The sequence below is a fragment of the Ochlerotatus camptorhynchus genome, unplaced genomic scaffold (genome assembly GCF_037179485.1).
Source record: "Ochlerotatus camptorhynchus isolate MF236.1 unplaced genomic scaffold, CSIRO-AGI_Acam_v1.1 ptg000267l, whole genome shotgun sequence".
Lineage (NCBI taxonomy): Eukaryota > Metazoa > Arthropoda > Insecta > Diptera > Culicidae > Ochlerotatus > Ochlerotatus camptorhynchus.
Genome location: NW_027040757.1, coordinates 1,202,374 through 1,220,578, shown reverse-complemented (window position 1 = coordinate 1,220,578; position 18,205 = coordinate 1,202,374). Strand labels below are relative to the sequence as shown.

The 18,205-nt window shown below is 38.1% G+C and overlaps 1 protein-coding gene across 1 annotated transcript; it reads right to left on the bottom strand.

The window, feature by feature from the left end:
• Window positions 1–12,379: 12,379 nt before the first annotated feature.
• On the bottom strand, window positions 12,380–16,172 carry LOC135705490 (loricrin-like). Its single transcript, XM_065227238.1, has 2 exons — window positions 16,068–16,172; window positions 12,380–13,346 (listed from the first exon to the last, which is right to left on the bottom strand). Exons 1-2 carry the CDS (start codon window positions 16,083–16,085, stop codon window positions 12,738–12,740), a joined length of 627 nt encoding a protein of 208 aa, XP_065083310.1. The 5' UTR covers window positions 16,086–16,172; the 3' UTR covers window positions 12,380–12,737.
• Between the last annotated feature and the right edge of the window lie 2,033 nt (window positions 16,173–18,205).

Sequence of the window (18,205 nt, the reverse complement as noted above, 5' to 3'; positions counted from 1 at the left end):
GTTGAGGGAGATGCTTAATTAATGTCATTATCAGACTTAAGGAGAACATTTGTATGGTAGATAAAGTGATGAAAGTATATAATTGATAGTTTCGTCAGAGCAGCCGGTGGAAACTAACGATTTTAAATTGGCTCACTACTTGACTAGCCTATTGGTCCCAAGCAAATCGATTAACGTACCCCATTCTAGTCGAAATTCTAGTACTACACTATGTTTGTTTTGATTTTCTATGAAAGTTCGACAAATAAAATGAGTGGTTCGTGAGTTTTCCTATCTTTCGAGAGGTGCATCGATTAGCTTGGGACCGAAGCTGTACCAAAAAGTTGAGCACCTTTCTTCGGGACCTACTAGCATAGAGGTAACATTTAGACAGATAAATTTCATAGTGAATCAAAACAAACATAGTGTAGTACTAGAATTTTGACTAGAATGGGGTACGTTGATTGTTTGCTTGGAACCAATACGCTAGTCAAGTAGTGAGCCAATTTAAAATCGTTAGTTTCCACCGGTTGCTACTAGTCTTAGCGTTACCTCTATGGTACGGCAGCACATAACATAATATATTGATCCCAAGCAAACGATTAACGTATCCCATTCTAGTCGAAATTCTAGTACTACACTATGTTTGTTTTGATTCGCCATGAAAGTTTGACAGATAAAATGAGGGGTTCGTGGATTTTCCTATGTTTCGAGGCGTGCATCGATTAGCTTTGGACCGAAGAGAGTACCAGCAACAATCAATACGAAACTAACGATTTTAAATTGGCTCACTACTTGACTAGCCTATTGGTTCCAAGCAAACGATTAACATACCCCATTCTAGTCGAAATTCTAGTACTATGCAATTTTTGTTTTGATTCACTATGAAAGTTTGACAGATAAAATGAGGGGTTATTGGTTTTTCCTATGTTATTTCGGGACCGTCTAGTCTTAGAGTTACCTCTATGGTACCAGAGCTGAGCCAAAAATTTGAGCACGTTTCTTCGGGACCTTCTGGTCTTAGAGTTACCTCTATGAAGGTACCAATGAGGCAGCGTCTCTTCTCACAAAGCATGTCAGTATGACAGTATCTTACGGGATTTTCATGGGAGTGAAAGAAAACGTCCCCAATGTTTCACGCACAAACTGACGTTTGTTGATGGGAATTTACCATACACTAAACCAAAACATCCGCAATACTTCGAATGATTATTGCATTGCTCGAGCCCTTTAACATATTTTTGTTTTAGAATTTCGGATGACTCTCTTAAGGCCGGCGCACAATAGATACGTTTTCGGGTTTTTTGACAGATAATGCATGGGCTAACTGTCAAAAAACCTGAAAACGTATCTATTGTGCGCCGGCCTTTATGGTTGAATTCGTCGTCAGATGATGAACATCCATTTGACTGTCATCCAAATACCTGATGATTTTCGTTTGAAAACTATACGGCACTCAGAGGACAAACATTTAAGAATAGTGTGACATGCATGTGTTTTTAATTAGATTTATAATTTGATTATCTACATTTCCATACTGAATAGCCATAATAAGCCATTCCATTAAGGATACATTTTTTTTTTCGAAACCAAATATTGGTTTTCACCCTTTACCTACACTGAACCAAAAAACCTACCGCCTACTGAATGATTTTTGCCTCACCCAAGCCTCAAGCTTTTAATCAGATGATTTTAAGAAGATCGTCATTCAATTCATATTTTGACAGAATCAAGTTAAATGTATGAATATAATTTAAAATCAGCGTTATAATCATACATCAATCAAATCAAAAAAATATAACTAGATGTGAATGATTTGCATGCATAAACTTTTCAACTCATCAGTCTTGCAATGGAAGAAAATCAGATCGTATTTAAATCTATGTAGTTGGCTTAATAGAGGTATTTGCTTTTCAGAAATATTATTGAAATAAATAATTATACAACCATTTCAATCAGTTATAAGCATTACTAAATAAAAATGATGTTAATTTGATAATAAGTACGAAAAGAGTAGGCCACTAATCAATAGATACGAGAAAAAATGCTTCTTTTCTACTGTTGAGATTGCATGAGTCATCTCTAATGAAATGGTTGTATAATTAAATGTTTCTATCTTCTTCTTCTATATATATAAAAATGAATTTCTGTCTGTCTGTCTGTCTGTCTGTCTGTCTGACCCTTATAGACTCGGAAACTACTGAACCGATTGGCGTGAAAATTTGTATACAGGGGTTTTTGGGGCCGTGGAAGGTTCTTATGATGGTTCGAGACCCCTCCCCCTTCTGTAAGGGGGGGATCCCATACAAATGAAACAGAAATTTCTGCATAACTCGAGAACTAATCAAGCAAATGGAACCAAATTAGGCATGTGGGGGCGAGTGTGGGGGTATAAGGAGATAATCATAGGGGGTAGCCCCTTAGATAATAGGGGGGGGGGGGCTACGTACAATATAGCATACTTTTTTTTTAAATCGGCGCATAAACTCAAGCTAATATTGAATCCCGAGCAAGACCGGGCACACTCAGCTAGTATTTAAATAAAAATAAGATAATTATTACTATTGACATGTACTTTATTAGATAAGTATCTGCATCTGTATCATTCTGCGGGGTAATGTTTATCTATAAAACATAAAGAAACTACTTTGACTATATGTTTTTAGTATTACTTCTACGTGAAGTCAACGATTTACATAGTTGAAGATGCTAATTTCAAATAGTTGCAATTTCCAAACCTACGACTGGATGCCTTCCTTCAAATAACAACTGAAGTGCGGTAAAAATCGGTAGAACTGTTTCAAACACACAGTTGGTACTTGAGCGGGTCGGTTTTCATCTCTTTTTGCCAGTGGTGGCGGGGGGGGGGGACACCCCTCACCATCCCTCTCCAAAGGGGGAGTTTGGTAAAGAGAGATGAAAAAACCGATTTGTACCTTCCTTAAAAGTTGTCCTAGCTCGCTTGTCTAATATCTATATACAATCTTCACACTGCCGTACTCTAACGGAACTATCAACTCTATGCTTTCATCTACTCCATCTATCGTATAAAAATTACCACTACAGTCTGTTATTTGAAATTAGCATCTTCAACTATAAAGAAACTAGTTAATAACAAATATGAGAAATATTGAAAGAAAGGACCAATCGAACAATGCAAGAACTATGGCTGCGGGTATACCAATTTGCGAGCAAAGGTGTAAATTTGGTAGAATTTCTCGTCTACCACTCAAGTTTTCTCGTCAACGGATGTCATATTATCGCCATAGTTACCACTGCTAGTCTATTTTTTCACAAATCACTACGAATGAAACTAAATTTCACTTTTTTTTTACAGAATAAACAAACTTGCCCAGTCACAATGCTGTTTGTTCGCCACCATTTGCTAACTGATATGATAAATAACAGAAAGGTGATGATAAACCTGAAGTAGAATGATTTTCATTAAGGGGCTATAAAGAAACATATTCATTTTGGTTCATGATGAAAAACATACGCTTAATGTGCCTGTTAATATGTGACTGATTATTGGATGACATAGAAAAAAAAAACATTATTTTGAAATGTAAACAAAAATAGCTTATTGCTGATAATAAAATCATTCGACTTGATTGTCATTCAATCTCAGGAATCATTAGTTTTGCTTGACGCCGAATGAGATTTCATTCAACGGGTGGCGGGTGTTTTGGTTCAGTGTATGTTGGTAACAGCTCTGATAGCGATGGCTATGGTTCCACCTCGTTTGTCAGCTCACATCAGCAAATAACGTTCGATAGAATTATTTACATCATCGTTATGGAGCTGAACCAATACCATATGTATTCCCATTTAGTATGACAGTCATTCTGCAGAGAGCATTACACATTTCAACTGAAGGTATCCCTTCTCATGACAATTTTCATCCTGTATTCGAGAGGAAAATCATCTGATTTCAAAACAACCGTCATTCGGTTGCAGCTATCATTCGAAAAAGCTGTTTCGGTGTTTCGTTTTGAATGGTCTGAGGTTTCTTCGATCAGAGGATAATAGGGTAGACGTACCAGTTATGGCTATACGTTCCCATTATGGTGTGTTCCAATTATGGCCTATGGAATTCCATAGGCCATAATTGGAACATACCATAATGGGAACGTATAGCCATAACTGGTACGTCTACCCTATTTGTGCACAGTGTAGGAGTAAAGAGCTACAGAGTGGCCGAAAAGGCGATTTTTGAATTGTCATGTTAATGCGGCCATTCATTTTTCGACTAGATTTATCAAAGGATTTTTTAACTAGTATTTTCAAGTCAGTCGGAAGCCAATCAAGACCAATTAACATTATGCACTTCCAAATTTAGAATGAAAAGTGTCCACTTTCCGGAATTCACCCATTTCCTGAAACATTCAGTTCACCATGTCCATGGCTATATGATAAGATGCCAATGAAAAATTGTTTGAAATGGACCACGTACAAAATATTCATTGCCTCAAGAAAAAAAAGCCCCAATGCAAAATTTGGGCTCTATCAGACATTATTTAGGGGTACCGCAAAGTGGTCAAAGTTTGAACTTCTTTCATCTGAAAAATATCCCAATGTAGGTACATAAAATTTCGGAAATCAAAAATTTTCTTGTTCCGTTTAAGTTGCTGAGCTGGAGCATTACTTCTTCTCGGGTAGTCTCAGTTCTATTGAGGCCCTCCGGTTGACGAAACCAGTGAGGCACTCATCTCACCTCCTTACAAAAACAAGGGAGCAGATGTGTGCGTTGGTCGATATATCATCACATAGTATTAGCTTTATATGGGTCCCCTCGCATTGCTCAATTCCAGACAATGAGAAAGCAGACTCTCATGCAAAGGTGGGCACTCAAGAAGGCGTAATTTGTAATAGAAGAATTTCACACGATGATTTTCCCATTAGTACGTCAGAGTTCGCTTCTAAGTTGGCAAAACGATTGGACAACTAATTCCATTATTCCAAATGTTTTTTCGAGAGCGTGATTCAAAGGTCTGGATGTAAGTCGGGGCTTCATTCGCGTGATGTAAATACTTATGCCTAACCACTAGTCGTTAGACGCACAGCTCTACAGAATAAACCTCGTGAACAAGATGTAAGTGCAGTGCCAGTTATGATGACATCGATTACGCAGTTTGGCATTGCCCGGGTAATGAAGCAGAGTACGACTGTTGGATACCCTAGTGGCCTGAAGTAGACAACCCTTCCATGAAAGAAGATGTATTTTGATCCCAAGATCTTCCCTACATGCAGGCGATGTACGAATTCCTTTGTTTGTCTGATGTGATCATCCGCTCCTTTCTAAACAATTTCCCGCCATTGTGGCCCAGTCTTACATTATTATTATTATGTTTCTGTGCTACTTGCCCCTGCCCAGCCAGCATTTGGTCAACCATCCGAGAGTAGTATCTGAAGGAGGCTTTGGAAATCAGTTCTCTACCTAGATCCTGCAAATCAAAATTGTTATCCATTATCCTCGAGCCCGCCACGAGGAATTGATACCCAATACTAACCTAGATTTACTACTATTTAAAATGTAAATTCAAACATTACTGATTTTCGGCTCCGTAAAGTGTCGCACATGACTGAGCCTAGTAAATAAACGAACTTGATAATAACATCTTTTTACACCAAATGTCTTAAAAATGCATGAAACGTCGAGTTTATTGTTGAAACAATTTTTTTGTTAAGAGACGAACCAGCTAAAGGCTGAAAGTCTCTATAATAAAGCAAAACAAAAAAAATTGTCGAAAATAAACTTTCTGAAACTAAGAAAAAAATCAGAAATTGAAATATTTGTTTGATGCCAAATGATATAAAAATGCATGAAACGTCAAAATAGAGCAGATCCACGTCAAATGACGAATCGAAAATACTAGACCGTCTTCGATTTGCATCAAACTTTGCACAATTGTTTTTTTTTTTATGAGCAATGATTCACATTGTTAACTGAAATTTGGCCATTTTTGATCTTGTAAACTTTTCAATATGGTGTCTTTGAAATTTTTCAAAAAAATGTAGCGCACTTCTGATCGAAACAAGGGGTGGTCACTCTACTCACTTGTTTTGCGCCAACTTTTTTCTCAGTGTACCTCAAAGTGCCGCAGTTGGAACGGCACACTCAAAAAATTCCACACGGCATCATCATGTGTCTCACACTTAATTTTGCGCTTATTGTGAAACACATCCATTTCATGTGTGAATCTTATGCTATGAACCATGCCTGAACACTATGGATTTGAATTGTGACACACTTGGATTCTATGTGCCTCATATGGTGATATCAATAGCTTTGCACATCATAGTTCAATATTCTACTTTATCGACTTCTACTTTATTGACTCTAAAAATGAATCGACAAATACATAAACAAAACTGCCAGAGGCCAGAGCTTTCACATATCTTTTTAATGGGTCTGATTTGGGATTCGATCATGGACTGTTGGGGTGTGCTGCTGTCGGAGTCTTCATTCGATCTCACTGTGCCACGGTTGTTCTCATATATGAGACGGGTTGATAGGATAAAGTCACAAGTCTTGTTTTCGATGTTTACCTTTCTGAGCAAGCAATTCACATCGTATTGAAATGCAAAACACTTTAAATCCATCTGTTTTGAACAGTAGTGTGATTTAATGTGCAATACACTTGAATAGATAGTGAAAGATTTTCAACATTTCAAAGTTTGAAACACTAGAAATTGAACCAAGGTGAAATACACTTAAAGTAAATGTGATTGTGCATTTAAAAAAATCAAGTGTTTAAACACTTCGATCAAACGTGTGGGATTTTTGAGTGCAGTGCAAATAAGTAATTGAACTGACTTTTATTTGCTTGTGAATAATGAATTGTTTGGCAACCCGGTATTTTGACAACTCGATTTTGTTTTGTTTTTCGAAACCTGAGAATTCAATTGGCAAATCAAAGTTGGCACTCGTGGAGAATAGAAGAACTATGAAAGTGATGATGGTTTCAAAATTTTCCACGGGGAAGTATACGAGTTCAATCTTAAAATGCTTTTATTTTGAAAATGGAGCATTTTATTTAAATCTGGTTACTGCTACAGTGGTAGAAAAGCGGAAGTCTATGTTTACACCTAAAAATCTGAAAAGAAAATATGTTTTCTGTATTATATGTCTATTGAGTAGTCCTGAAGTTTTCTACTAACGTAGCACTAACCAGATTTAAATAAAATGCTCCATTCACAAAATAAAAGCTTTTTAAGATTGCACTCGTATACTTCCCCGTGGAAAATTTTGAAACCATCATCACTTTCATAGTTCTTCTATTCTCCACGAGAGCCAACTTTGATTTGCCAATTGACAACGACGATTTTGGGCACCGGAACCGGAAAGCAACAGAGGTCAAGAAAGGCTAGTCACAACTGTCCGATCTTCGGAATCGAAAGGCGCTAAGCGCAAAGCCATTCAAAGCGATGAACAGACCAAGAACACCAACGGAAAATCAAAGCCATGAAGCAGCTGTACAAACCGCCGACGGTAGAGGAAATCAATCGGTTGAAGGAAACATAATATTTCTACCACTCGAATCTGTTCCGCCTGCAGGTGGAAGAGATGCTAATCGATGCGGACAATGAACGATCTCCGAAGGATGTGGATTATGAAAGGGTTGATTGCGAGACATCGTAACCGAGACTTGATGATTCAATTTGGTAGGGGTGGTGAGCTTCAATGTTCGGAAGCAAATGTACTGAATCTTCGAGATCAGTAGCGTGCCCATGTCTGTGGAGTGGAAGGTATTGTTGCTACTGAATTCCGCCAACGCTACAAAAAAATTAAAATTTACCGGAGCCAATTCCACCGCCGAGCGAGTGTGTAAGCTAAAAGCCCTGCAGGCAATCGCAACCCTCGAATTCCTTATGGACAACATCCAGCACAGAATCCACCAGTTCGGCACCCTTGGTGTAGTATCGTTTGACCCAGTTGTTACCAGCACCGGATTGTCCGAAAACGAAGTTAATCGGTCGGAACAGCTGCCCAAATGGTCCCGCTCGGACCGAATCCATAGTTTCCAGCTCAAGGTTGATCAGAACCGGTCGTGGGACGTACTTTCTTCCGGTCACGGGAGTCGATTTTGGAGAATCACTGGCGGGACTTGATGGAGATTCACGGTTGTGGTTTGTAAAAATTAGATTGTATTGTGACAACATCAATAACAAATTCTGACACATGCACACTGCGCAGGCGCAGAAAAATTACAGTGTTGCCAGTAACCTTAAAGATCATAAAGGTTGTAACCATGGGTGCCAAACAGCGCCAATGACTGTGCCCGGATGTGCCCAAGTTTGATTTTGGCCCACTGTGTAGAGTGACCAACCCCTTGGATCGAAATTACATCTGAGACAAAATTATTGGGAAAAATACACAAAACATTATATTTCTAGTAATTTAAAGTAAATATTTAAAAGCCTCAATATCTAAATATTTCCTTGCCTTATTTTTGATATTTTGTTCTCAAAAAAAAGCTCATGGAAAATTCAAACTTTTGGAATGTTTCAAATTATGAATACATACAAATTGAAAAAAGATCGCAAAACAACAACCTTTGTGCAAATTTTTGAACTCACCGTTAAAAAGATTTTTATGTAATTTATGCTCAGAAAACAATTTTTGAGACATAGGGTATACGTCCCTAACCTCGGTCTAATATGCAGCCATCGATTACGTTTTTAATCATAACTCATCAATGAATTTACCTGCAAACGATATTCTACTGCTAAATGGTATGCTTAGATATGCTTATCATGTCGTTTGCTATCAGAAACCACGAAAAGTTGAAAAACTTACTTTTTTTAAGACAATAACTCACGAGGGAAATGTATGTAATATGGGTCTATTGTCCCCAAATTGGGTCTATTTATGGATGCAACTTCGTCCTATCTTGTTTGATCCTCAAAAAAACGCTCTTGGTAACGTTTTCTGATGTATTTTTTTTTATCACTATCACTGTTAACTTAATGCTCTTCATTCCTCAAAACATTTCTTAGAGAAAATTTTACGAAAACTACATTAAATCACTCAATTTAAAAATTAAAAATTAAAAATTTCGCTTATCGTCTTTTGACCGCAGAATATCTAAATCAGAACATTGTGATGTTCATTATACAGGTTTGGCAGAAAAAATCTCCCTTCCTGTTCGTTCCTTATCATCCAAATGCAAAACAACATTGTTGACGTTACTCTTATTGCTATATGCTGTCAAATGAATTTCATGGGCCATAGTTAGGAACATAGAAAAGAAATGTGTCCCTAAAGTTGGGTCCATGTTTTACTTGTGAAAACGTTGTTAAACAATTAAAATAAACATAAAATATTCAAACAGCAACTGTAAGTTTTACGTCTAGTGTGTATTATCAGGTAATTCCAATCAATAAATGCCATAATCAGGCCATTTGATGATCGTCAGTCAACCTTCCCATCTTAACCTTATAAGTCATGGCGGCTAAAAACTCCGAACATTGTGATATTCTCAACCAGATTTATTACTTACGAGAGCTGAAAATGTATTGAAATGTTGTGATATAAATTGATTTGTGTGTGGTACACATTTATCAACCATCAGTGATCAATATTTTCCTTATTTTTTGTGTAATATTCCTTAATTAATTATTTATTTGCGTGATAGGCCGAATGAAAGGACTAGACCCACATTACATACCGTAACCCTATTAAATCATTTTCTGTGAAACAATACACAAAAATAAGTGCTAACGAAAAATTCAAAAATTTTACCGAAAATTCTGATTTTACAATTTTTGTCAGTTAGTCCATAGATTTAAGCATTCCAAAAGATTGCCTTTTTCAAAAGGTTTTTTTTTATATATTTTTTTTGCAAAAATCGGGCAAGGAAATTTTGAGTTCACGGATACGAATTTTGTTCATTTAAAACAAAAATATAAATGTTTATACTCTAAACATATGAATTATTCAAAGTAAATTCAAAGCATTTTTAAAACTACAATATTTATGTTTGAATTAAATTCAAAAGCATGTTTATTTCAACAATATAGGATTTGGACACGGTACGGGTTTTGACGTGTCATGCCTTTTTATTGAGGGGGGCGACACATCTAAATCTCAATTCTAGATGCTCAAAAAATCTCACACTAGCGAATCAATCTTCGAAAAATCATCTTTCATTTCTCGCATATACTTGTATCGCGCTTCATCTTTTTGCAGGAAATCTTCAAAATCGACATAAATCTTCCTTCTATCTACTCAGCGTGCGTGCAGCTACCCACAGCAAAACACAATCTTTTCTGCATCGTAGATAGAGTCGTCCCCCTCGCTTTTTATTTCCTTCTTGTTACATTCGGAAAAAGTTGCCCCAGCTTTGCTCAACCTCAACAGAAAACGGCCATCCATTCCGAATCCATTCCGGATCCTTCTCCGACACCGAACATAGAAAGAAACCGGTATGAGGACCAGTGGCAGAAACCGAGGCAGAAACGACAAAACGACGCTAATAACACAAATTTGCACTGGTTCCACTGAACTGGAACCCCCGGACACCCATCCCGACGGGTCCTCGCATCCCGGACCAGGACTCCAATACCCACAGGTCACCCTTAATCGCACCCAAAAAAGAGCAGGAATTAAGATGCCCTGCACGAAGATCTTTTTTTTTTTCATTTCTTTGCAAACCTTTTTATTTTGCTTTATCCTGCACTCAACTACTAAAATAATTTCAAAATACATATGTATGTTTATTTTAAACATGAGAAGCAAGTTTAAAATAAACATATTTATTATTGTTCGCATAGCTGTCAAAACAAACAAAAATAAATACGTTTATTTTCAACACGAATATTTTTGAAATAAACGTAATATTATTTTTATTTTAAACATTTATTTCACATGACTTCAAAAATGGAATATGTTTGAAATCAACCTAATTTATGTTTGTGGCCAGAACAAACTGAGTTTATGTTTAAATTTACCTCAAATATTTTTGTTTCGACGATAGTTTTTTCTTCGTGTTTTGGGGATTTTTTTTTTTTTTGCTTGAGATAATAAAAAAAAATGTTTATTTTTCCAAGAAATACATCATTTGTCCCTACAATTTTATCTTAGACGTCATTTCCATCATAAATGCCGTTTCCATGGAACAGTGCTTTAAAAATTTTCAAAGGTACAATTTTGAAAAATTTTCGAAATCTAAAACGGCTGAATTTTAGTAAAAATTTGAATCGCAATTACGCAAAGTTTCAAACAAATCGGAGAAGGTCGATTCATAAACTCATTTTTTCGCTATTTTGCCTGAAACTGATCAATAGTGAAATCAATAAATTGTAAAAGCTTTTCAGTGCCACAGTATCTTAAGAGGGACCTAGTGAGTAAATGCACCCATATTCTCGTTTTCGTTCAAACCGTATTTTCCATACAAAAAAGTTTTTTTTTTTTAAATGCGGATTGAACGAAAACACGGATATGGGTGAGTATTTCAAAAATGATTATCTCTAAGACATCACTTCACATTGAAAAAAAGCTCTCGTCATTTTGTGAAAAATAATAAAAGGAAAACCTTGGCGAGAACTGTTGGCAATCTGATGTGATTTCTCAGAGATAACCATTTTTGAAATTTTCATTTACTCACTTCCACCTTAAGACAGTTGAGGCTACCAAATAAATGATTGGCAAAATATTTGAGCCTGAAATGTGTCATTTGATGTAATCGTTTTTTTATACCATTTTGAATTTCGTTCACAAAAAAGAAAGATATTTCCTATAAGTTTGATATTGAAACCAAGAGCATGAAAGCTAATACTTGGTGATTCTTGATAAAAAATACATTCATCAAAAAATACATTGATACACTAAAAAGTAGGGACAAAATTTTAAAAAAATGTTTAGGGCTACTAAAACTTTTACCAATTTATGAAACCAAAGGGCAACCAAAATGCCCACATCAATCTTAAAAATGAGAATGGTTCAGCGTTATTTCCCAAACAATAAATTTACTTCAATACAAATATGGTATGCGCATGATTGAAAGTGGATGTTGTGATATTTTTGTAAAACTAAATATTGACAAACGATTTTTTTTTTAACGGTGACAAATTTTTCGATTTTTTTATTATTTTTTTAATTTTTTTGTTTTCTCGGTTACGAATTCACTTCCTCGGTACAAAAACAACTATAACAAAGTAACTAGATAAAAGAGAGATAAAAACGTGTTTTTTTTCAAGTATGTACAAAAACAAATGAATAACAAAAGTTGTTCCCGTCTGTTGTCTCTCTCGTCGAAACAATCGCTGCAGTAGCCATATAGTATTGCGTGTTGCTGAGATTCCGGTCGATGTTGTTCCGGGGTTCGTTACTGACTGAATGGGGATTTTAATCTCGTTCCACAGAAACATGGTGACTACAGCATCGGTTGCTGCTGTGACGGAACCGACCGACGTTTGTCCAACTCCCGATAATGGAGAGGAACCTATAATGGTGGTCCCAGAGGGGAGAAGGACACTCGGCGGAAAGCTCCGCTCGCTCAGACCCGTTTGAAAGTATAGGTGAAAGTATGTTGAATGTGCGTGTTTTTGTTCTTTGTAATGGTGGTGGCATGTTCTAAGTCTTGTTTCTGACATTTTTTTCGCTACGCTCGTTGGATTTTATCGGATGATCCGTGGTACGTTGGCCAGTTCTGATCCCCAATTGATTTTGTGGGGGATTTTGGTGCTTTGTTGGCGGGCTGAAGATTTGCTACTTCAGGATCCCTGTGTGGGATTCGTTTGTTTGCTATCAGTCCTTAGAATGGAGCACCATAGCTGCCTGATGGGCGAGATGGAGCACCATACGAACCGGATGGAGCCGAAGGATATCCACCGGATGGACCCGAAGGGTATCCGCCGGATGATCCACCAGTGGCAGTCTGCAGGTATTGAGCGACCTGGATGGCTTGCCTTACTCCTTCCAGATCGATTCCTACGACGCGAGAAGATCCACCTCCCGGTGCTCCGTAGACTGGAGCTGGAGCACCGTAGGATCCACTTGGTGCGCCATACGATCCGCTTGGTGCGCTTCCTCCGAATCCACCCGAGGACGAGCTCTGGCCTTCCTCACGGAGCAAGATCTGACGGATTTCGTTCAACAGCTGTGGGTCCACGTTCAGACCCTCGGAGGTTTGTCCACCGACTGGAACATTTTGTAGACTACCACCGCCGCTGGAGAAGCTTCCGCCACTGCTGAAGCTGCTAACATAGCCGGATCCTCCGCTGGGGTAGCCACCGCCTCCGCCGCCACCACCACCGCCGCCATGGGAATATCCACCCCGGTTTCCACCCGACGATGGTCGGTTGTAGTTGTAACCGGATGGTGGTTCAGCCACGGCAACCGTGGCCAGTGCAAAGGCCAAAAACTGGAAGAAGAAAGCGAGGGTGAGGGTGAGTAACCATGCATCTCTACGGCACTTTGAATTGATTCGACGAGTTGGATGCTCTGAGGTATTTCACCTATGCATTCGAGCTCAGTTGAGCTACACGATTTCGTTTGATGCAAAGCAGATCTTGTGACAGACAGTGAGAGCATTCATTTGCGTAAGTTGTGCAGATTGTGTGGAAAGTGTGAGCACAATTTCAATTCACACCCTGGAATTGCCTTTGTTCTGTTGATTCGATGGATAATTATGTTAGCTTAAGCCAGTACCGGAGCACTAACTGCGCGCGAAGTGTGCAGTCAATTGAGCTTATGATAATTTCATCATATGTTATTTACGAATTGTATAATTAGTATAGTTAAATAGTTTCAATTGCTGTATTGTAACTGTTTAACAATTAACGTTATTTTAGTAAAAGTTATTTAATTTAATACAAATTAAACACTGAATATAAGATCTTAGCTTTTCAGTATCAACATGACTTTGTTTGTAAATTGATCATTTTTATCGGATTGAAGATATTTTAAGGTAAATGAAAACCAATGAAATGAAGTCAATTAAATTCAAAGAGTGAAGATAAATCTAAACGAGGAATTAATCAAATTTGTCTGGGACCCTTCAATGTGATGTGATGTTTGCAATTATCAGCACTTTTCAATGTTCGAAATCCCTGTAAATTCAATAATATTACCCCTAGTATTTGTTGACCTGTTACTATGGGCTTTGCTATACAATCAATGCAGTGTGCTGTATTCACTAGATTCTACCCAAGCAAAGTCCAGCATCAAAATGGCAGCAAATCGAAATCAAATTATGATATCAACATTACTAATTTGCTTTAATTTTGCTGTGCATTTGCTCTTCAAAAATATGTTGTTGCAGTTTTGTTTTCATTGCCTTATCAGAACATTTCAGAAAAAATTCCATCAAGTTGAGTTTTCAGTTTGCTCTCACCGATATTAGCACATTTCAAGCGTTAAAGCGACCAAAACGACATCAACCTGAGTAATCATTATCAGCGACATCATAACATTAAATTTAGTTTTCATTTGATCTTAGACTTTGCCATGCCGAAAATGATATTTGAACCCGTGATCCTCAGTGAAAACGGCACTACAACAATCTCAAATCCAATGTCTAATGTGCCAAAGATACTTTTTGATATTTGTATGAATAAGTTTAAAAACGCAACCCCCGCTGCCTGTAAGTTAGCAATAGAAATCCGTATGGCAACTGTATGATACAATTACAGGGTTCAATTGATAAGTATGACTATACAGTGGGACCTCTGAAAGCATAGTCAAGTAAGGCGGCGGGTTTGATTCCCGGTCCAGTTTTGAAAATCTGTCAGTTTGGAAATTTTCTTGATTTCCCTAGGCATAGAATATCATGGCATTGTAAGCTCTCAATTAATATCTGTAAAAGTGCTTAAAAGAACACTAAGCGGAGAGTAGGGACAAGCTCATGTAAGTGCATTAAATCCAGTAAGATGAACAGAAGACTGATGCAAAGTTTAAAATTTTCACTCCTCGGTGCTCAAGCGTTTTCAAATTGGGTACTGATTAGCCTCCAAAAATTTTTATCTAATTTATTGAGAAAGTAACTTGACACAAACCTTTAAGTTTATATGGAATTTATTATGGGAAAACCAATATTTTTTTCATATCTCTAGATTTGTAGAATTATCTCAGCTACAACTTTGTAGCAGACCACTTTTCAATCAAATGTAAGGAACAAAAGATATTCATGATTCTAGTCACTGATGTCTTATGATTATGCTCAATGAACTGTTCATCAGCCAATAATGACGTTTCTGGCGCGTAGAATAGAGCACAAAAATCATGGCTACTATGTCTCATTACACAACACAGTGTTGCCACAAAACAGCTGCTTGATCGGCTTGATCATGCCATAAGATTATCAATCTATTAAACAATTAATAGCTATTTAATTTGACGTTTGGCTGAAAAACGATCTTTTGCAAAATTGTAGCTGATTTCCCATTAGAATAGTTATAGAACTTTTTAACAGTGTAATATGGAAAAGGTTAAGAGACAACGAACACAAATTTTGGTTTTCCAATAGTAATCTCCATCTAAATTTCAAATGGTCAGTTTCTTACCAAATGAGTTTAAATTTTGAAAAGTTATTCAGGACTCGATTTGAACCCGATTGAGCACTGTGGAGTGAAAATTTCAATACAGTACAGTATGTACAGTATCCGTTGAACTTTTCATCAGATGGTATTTATAGTTGAAACAAAACTCCAACTTGGACTTTCCACCGTACACGCATCATTTTCCAGAAGAACATCGATAAAACATCTCATTAGTTTTACAAAACCAATCGCACAATTTTAAAATTTATATTGTATGTTCCTTCAATCAACGGTCACATCTGATAGTTATACAATATTAATACAACTTATTCCTCTCAAAACCATCTGAGTTTGGAATCATCACTTTCACTTGTAAGCCTTCTGCAAATATTTTGTTTACTGAAGAGTGCTCATCGTCGTCCTATCGTGCTAGACGCTTCTCATAGAGCCAAGTCCATATTGTTCACTGCTATTTGCAAACACTTTCGCTTCCAATCTTCAAGATACTTCAGAGCATCTTCACTTCACAAGGAAACGAATCCTTCCAACCGAACCAATCCTTCACACCGTTCTTCTTCCTTCGTAGTATCCTTGCTTGAACTTACCACGGCAAATGTGTTCATTATACTTAGGGGAAAGAAAATTTAGATGTTTACTGAGACGAGTGTTGTGACCGAGTGTGCCTTCCGTCGGCCAAATTGCGGTCTTTATACCAACCAACCAGGCGGCCACGAAATGATAGTTTTATTTTTTGTACCACGCCGTCCCGAACCCACAGCGACGAGACCTAGGGTACTCTCCCGAACAACCTTACCACGGTTTTTCTTCTTTCTTCGCGCCACATATAATACAACAAACTACAATCCGTCTTGTACCTACCACCTCCGACCCCCACAGCAGCGGCGGCGACGCCGAAAACCCATTCCTACCACAGCAAGCAGAGAGACCGACAGCGACGGTACCTTCGACTTAGTATCTCGCGCGCATCTTTCTCTCTTGCCTACCAACACTATCTTTGGGGTGGCGCTTTGTGGGGATCCGACAAAGTGAACGTACCTACACGGCACTGCTTCTGCTGCTGGTTGGGTTCTTCAGAAACGCTTGTGGGATCTTGAGAGGCACCGATCGTCGTCATCATTGGCAAATTGGCGGGGGCTGTATTTCGACAGCAACAACCGTACACCATCCGTCCAAGGAGGTTTTGGATATTTGGGAGCCCCGTTCACCCTGAGGGAACAAGTGCCCAATACCCATATCAGCTTGACATTCCCGTCGAGTGTTCGATCCGTGCAGCAATCATCAAAGGTAATAAATCGAGATGAGTATGGAAAAATACGGACAGCCTCGCGGCAATCACCCACGCGGGTCTTCGCAATTGCCATCCCCTCGTGTCGGAACGCCAAAGATGGCCAAGAGGTCACAATACGCAAGTTGACAAAAAAAGACGAAGAGATTCAAGTGCCCAAAAAAGAATGCCATATCCCATCAAAACATGGAGCAATAATAGTAATAAGCCATGCGTTATGCAAGGCCGTCTATCACGGAGAGCGGCTGATCAAACTTGATGTCGCGGTGGCTGCTCATCAGCAATGTGATTTGCAGTTTGACAAGTGTTTAAGTGATTAAGGTTTTATTGTTGTTGAACGATTGACCGAACCGAAGCCATGCCGACCAACAGTTCGTTATGTTTGTATTTTTGTGCGCATCGCATCGTCTTGAGTGGTTTAATCGATTTCCACATATGTAAGACAAAGTGGAATGTGGTTCTATCATAGGGTGAACGCTCCTATAGTTGCGGTACGTTAGAAGCGTTAGGTTCCTGTAGTTGCTTGTGGAGACTCCATAAACAACTTTAGGAACCTAACGAACCACAACTATCGGAACGTTTACCCTACTTGGCATTCGCTAGTTTACGGATTGAATGCAATAATGTAGCCAAGTAAGATCTCCTAATAGTTCACATGTGTGATTAGAAAGCTGGTTGGCGAAATGAAGATGCATGCTGTCGTTATGCTTTAGACATAATCATAATTATAAACCGCAGGTCATCTGTGAGCCACTATGAAGTGATCCGTGCCCTCAACTTTGTGTGATATGTACGTTGAGGCCTTCCGACAGTTGCTAATTAAATGACGGTATAGGTCGAACTCGATTATCCGCAAGTTCGATTATGCGGGGCTCGATTATCCGGAAAAAATGGCTCAATTATCCGGAGCCATAATTTTGTTTTCTGTAGATGCATTGATGGATTTTCATAGTTCATAGTTCCTGTCATAGTTCCTTTCACCAAAAGGAGAAAAAAATATGCTCACACAGCCTACTCTAGATGGAGTTCGAATTCAGTTCACGGATGAAGTTAAATACCTAGGTGTTACTTTGGATAGGAAACTGAACTGGAACTCTCATCTTGACAAGGTTATCACTAAGGCTACAAATGCGCTATGGGTCTGTAGTAAAGCTGTGGGGAAAACGTGGCGACTTCAACCGAATATGGTACACTGGATATATTCGGCCATAGTTCGACCAAAAATAAACTATGCTTCACTGATATGGTGGAACAAAACAAATGAAATTATATCAATGACAGAAGCAATGAGAAGCACATCATCAGATGCTTTGGATGTCGTTCTCAATATGTTGCGCTTGCACCAATTTGTTAAACTACAGGCAGCAAAAAGTGCATTACAGTTTGATCGTCAAAATAAACTTTTAGATTGTACCTTGGTAGGACATCTAAAGATCC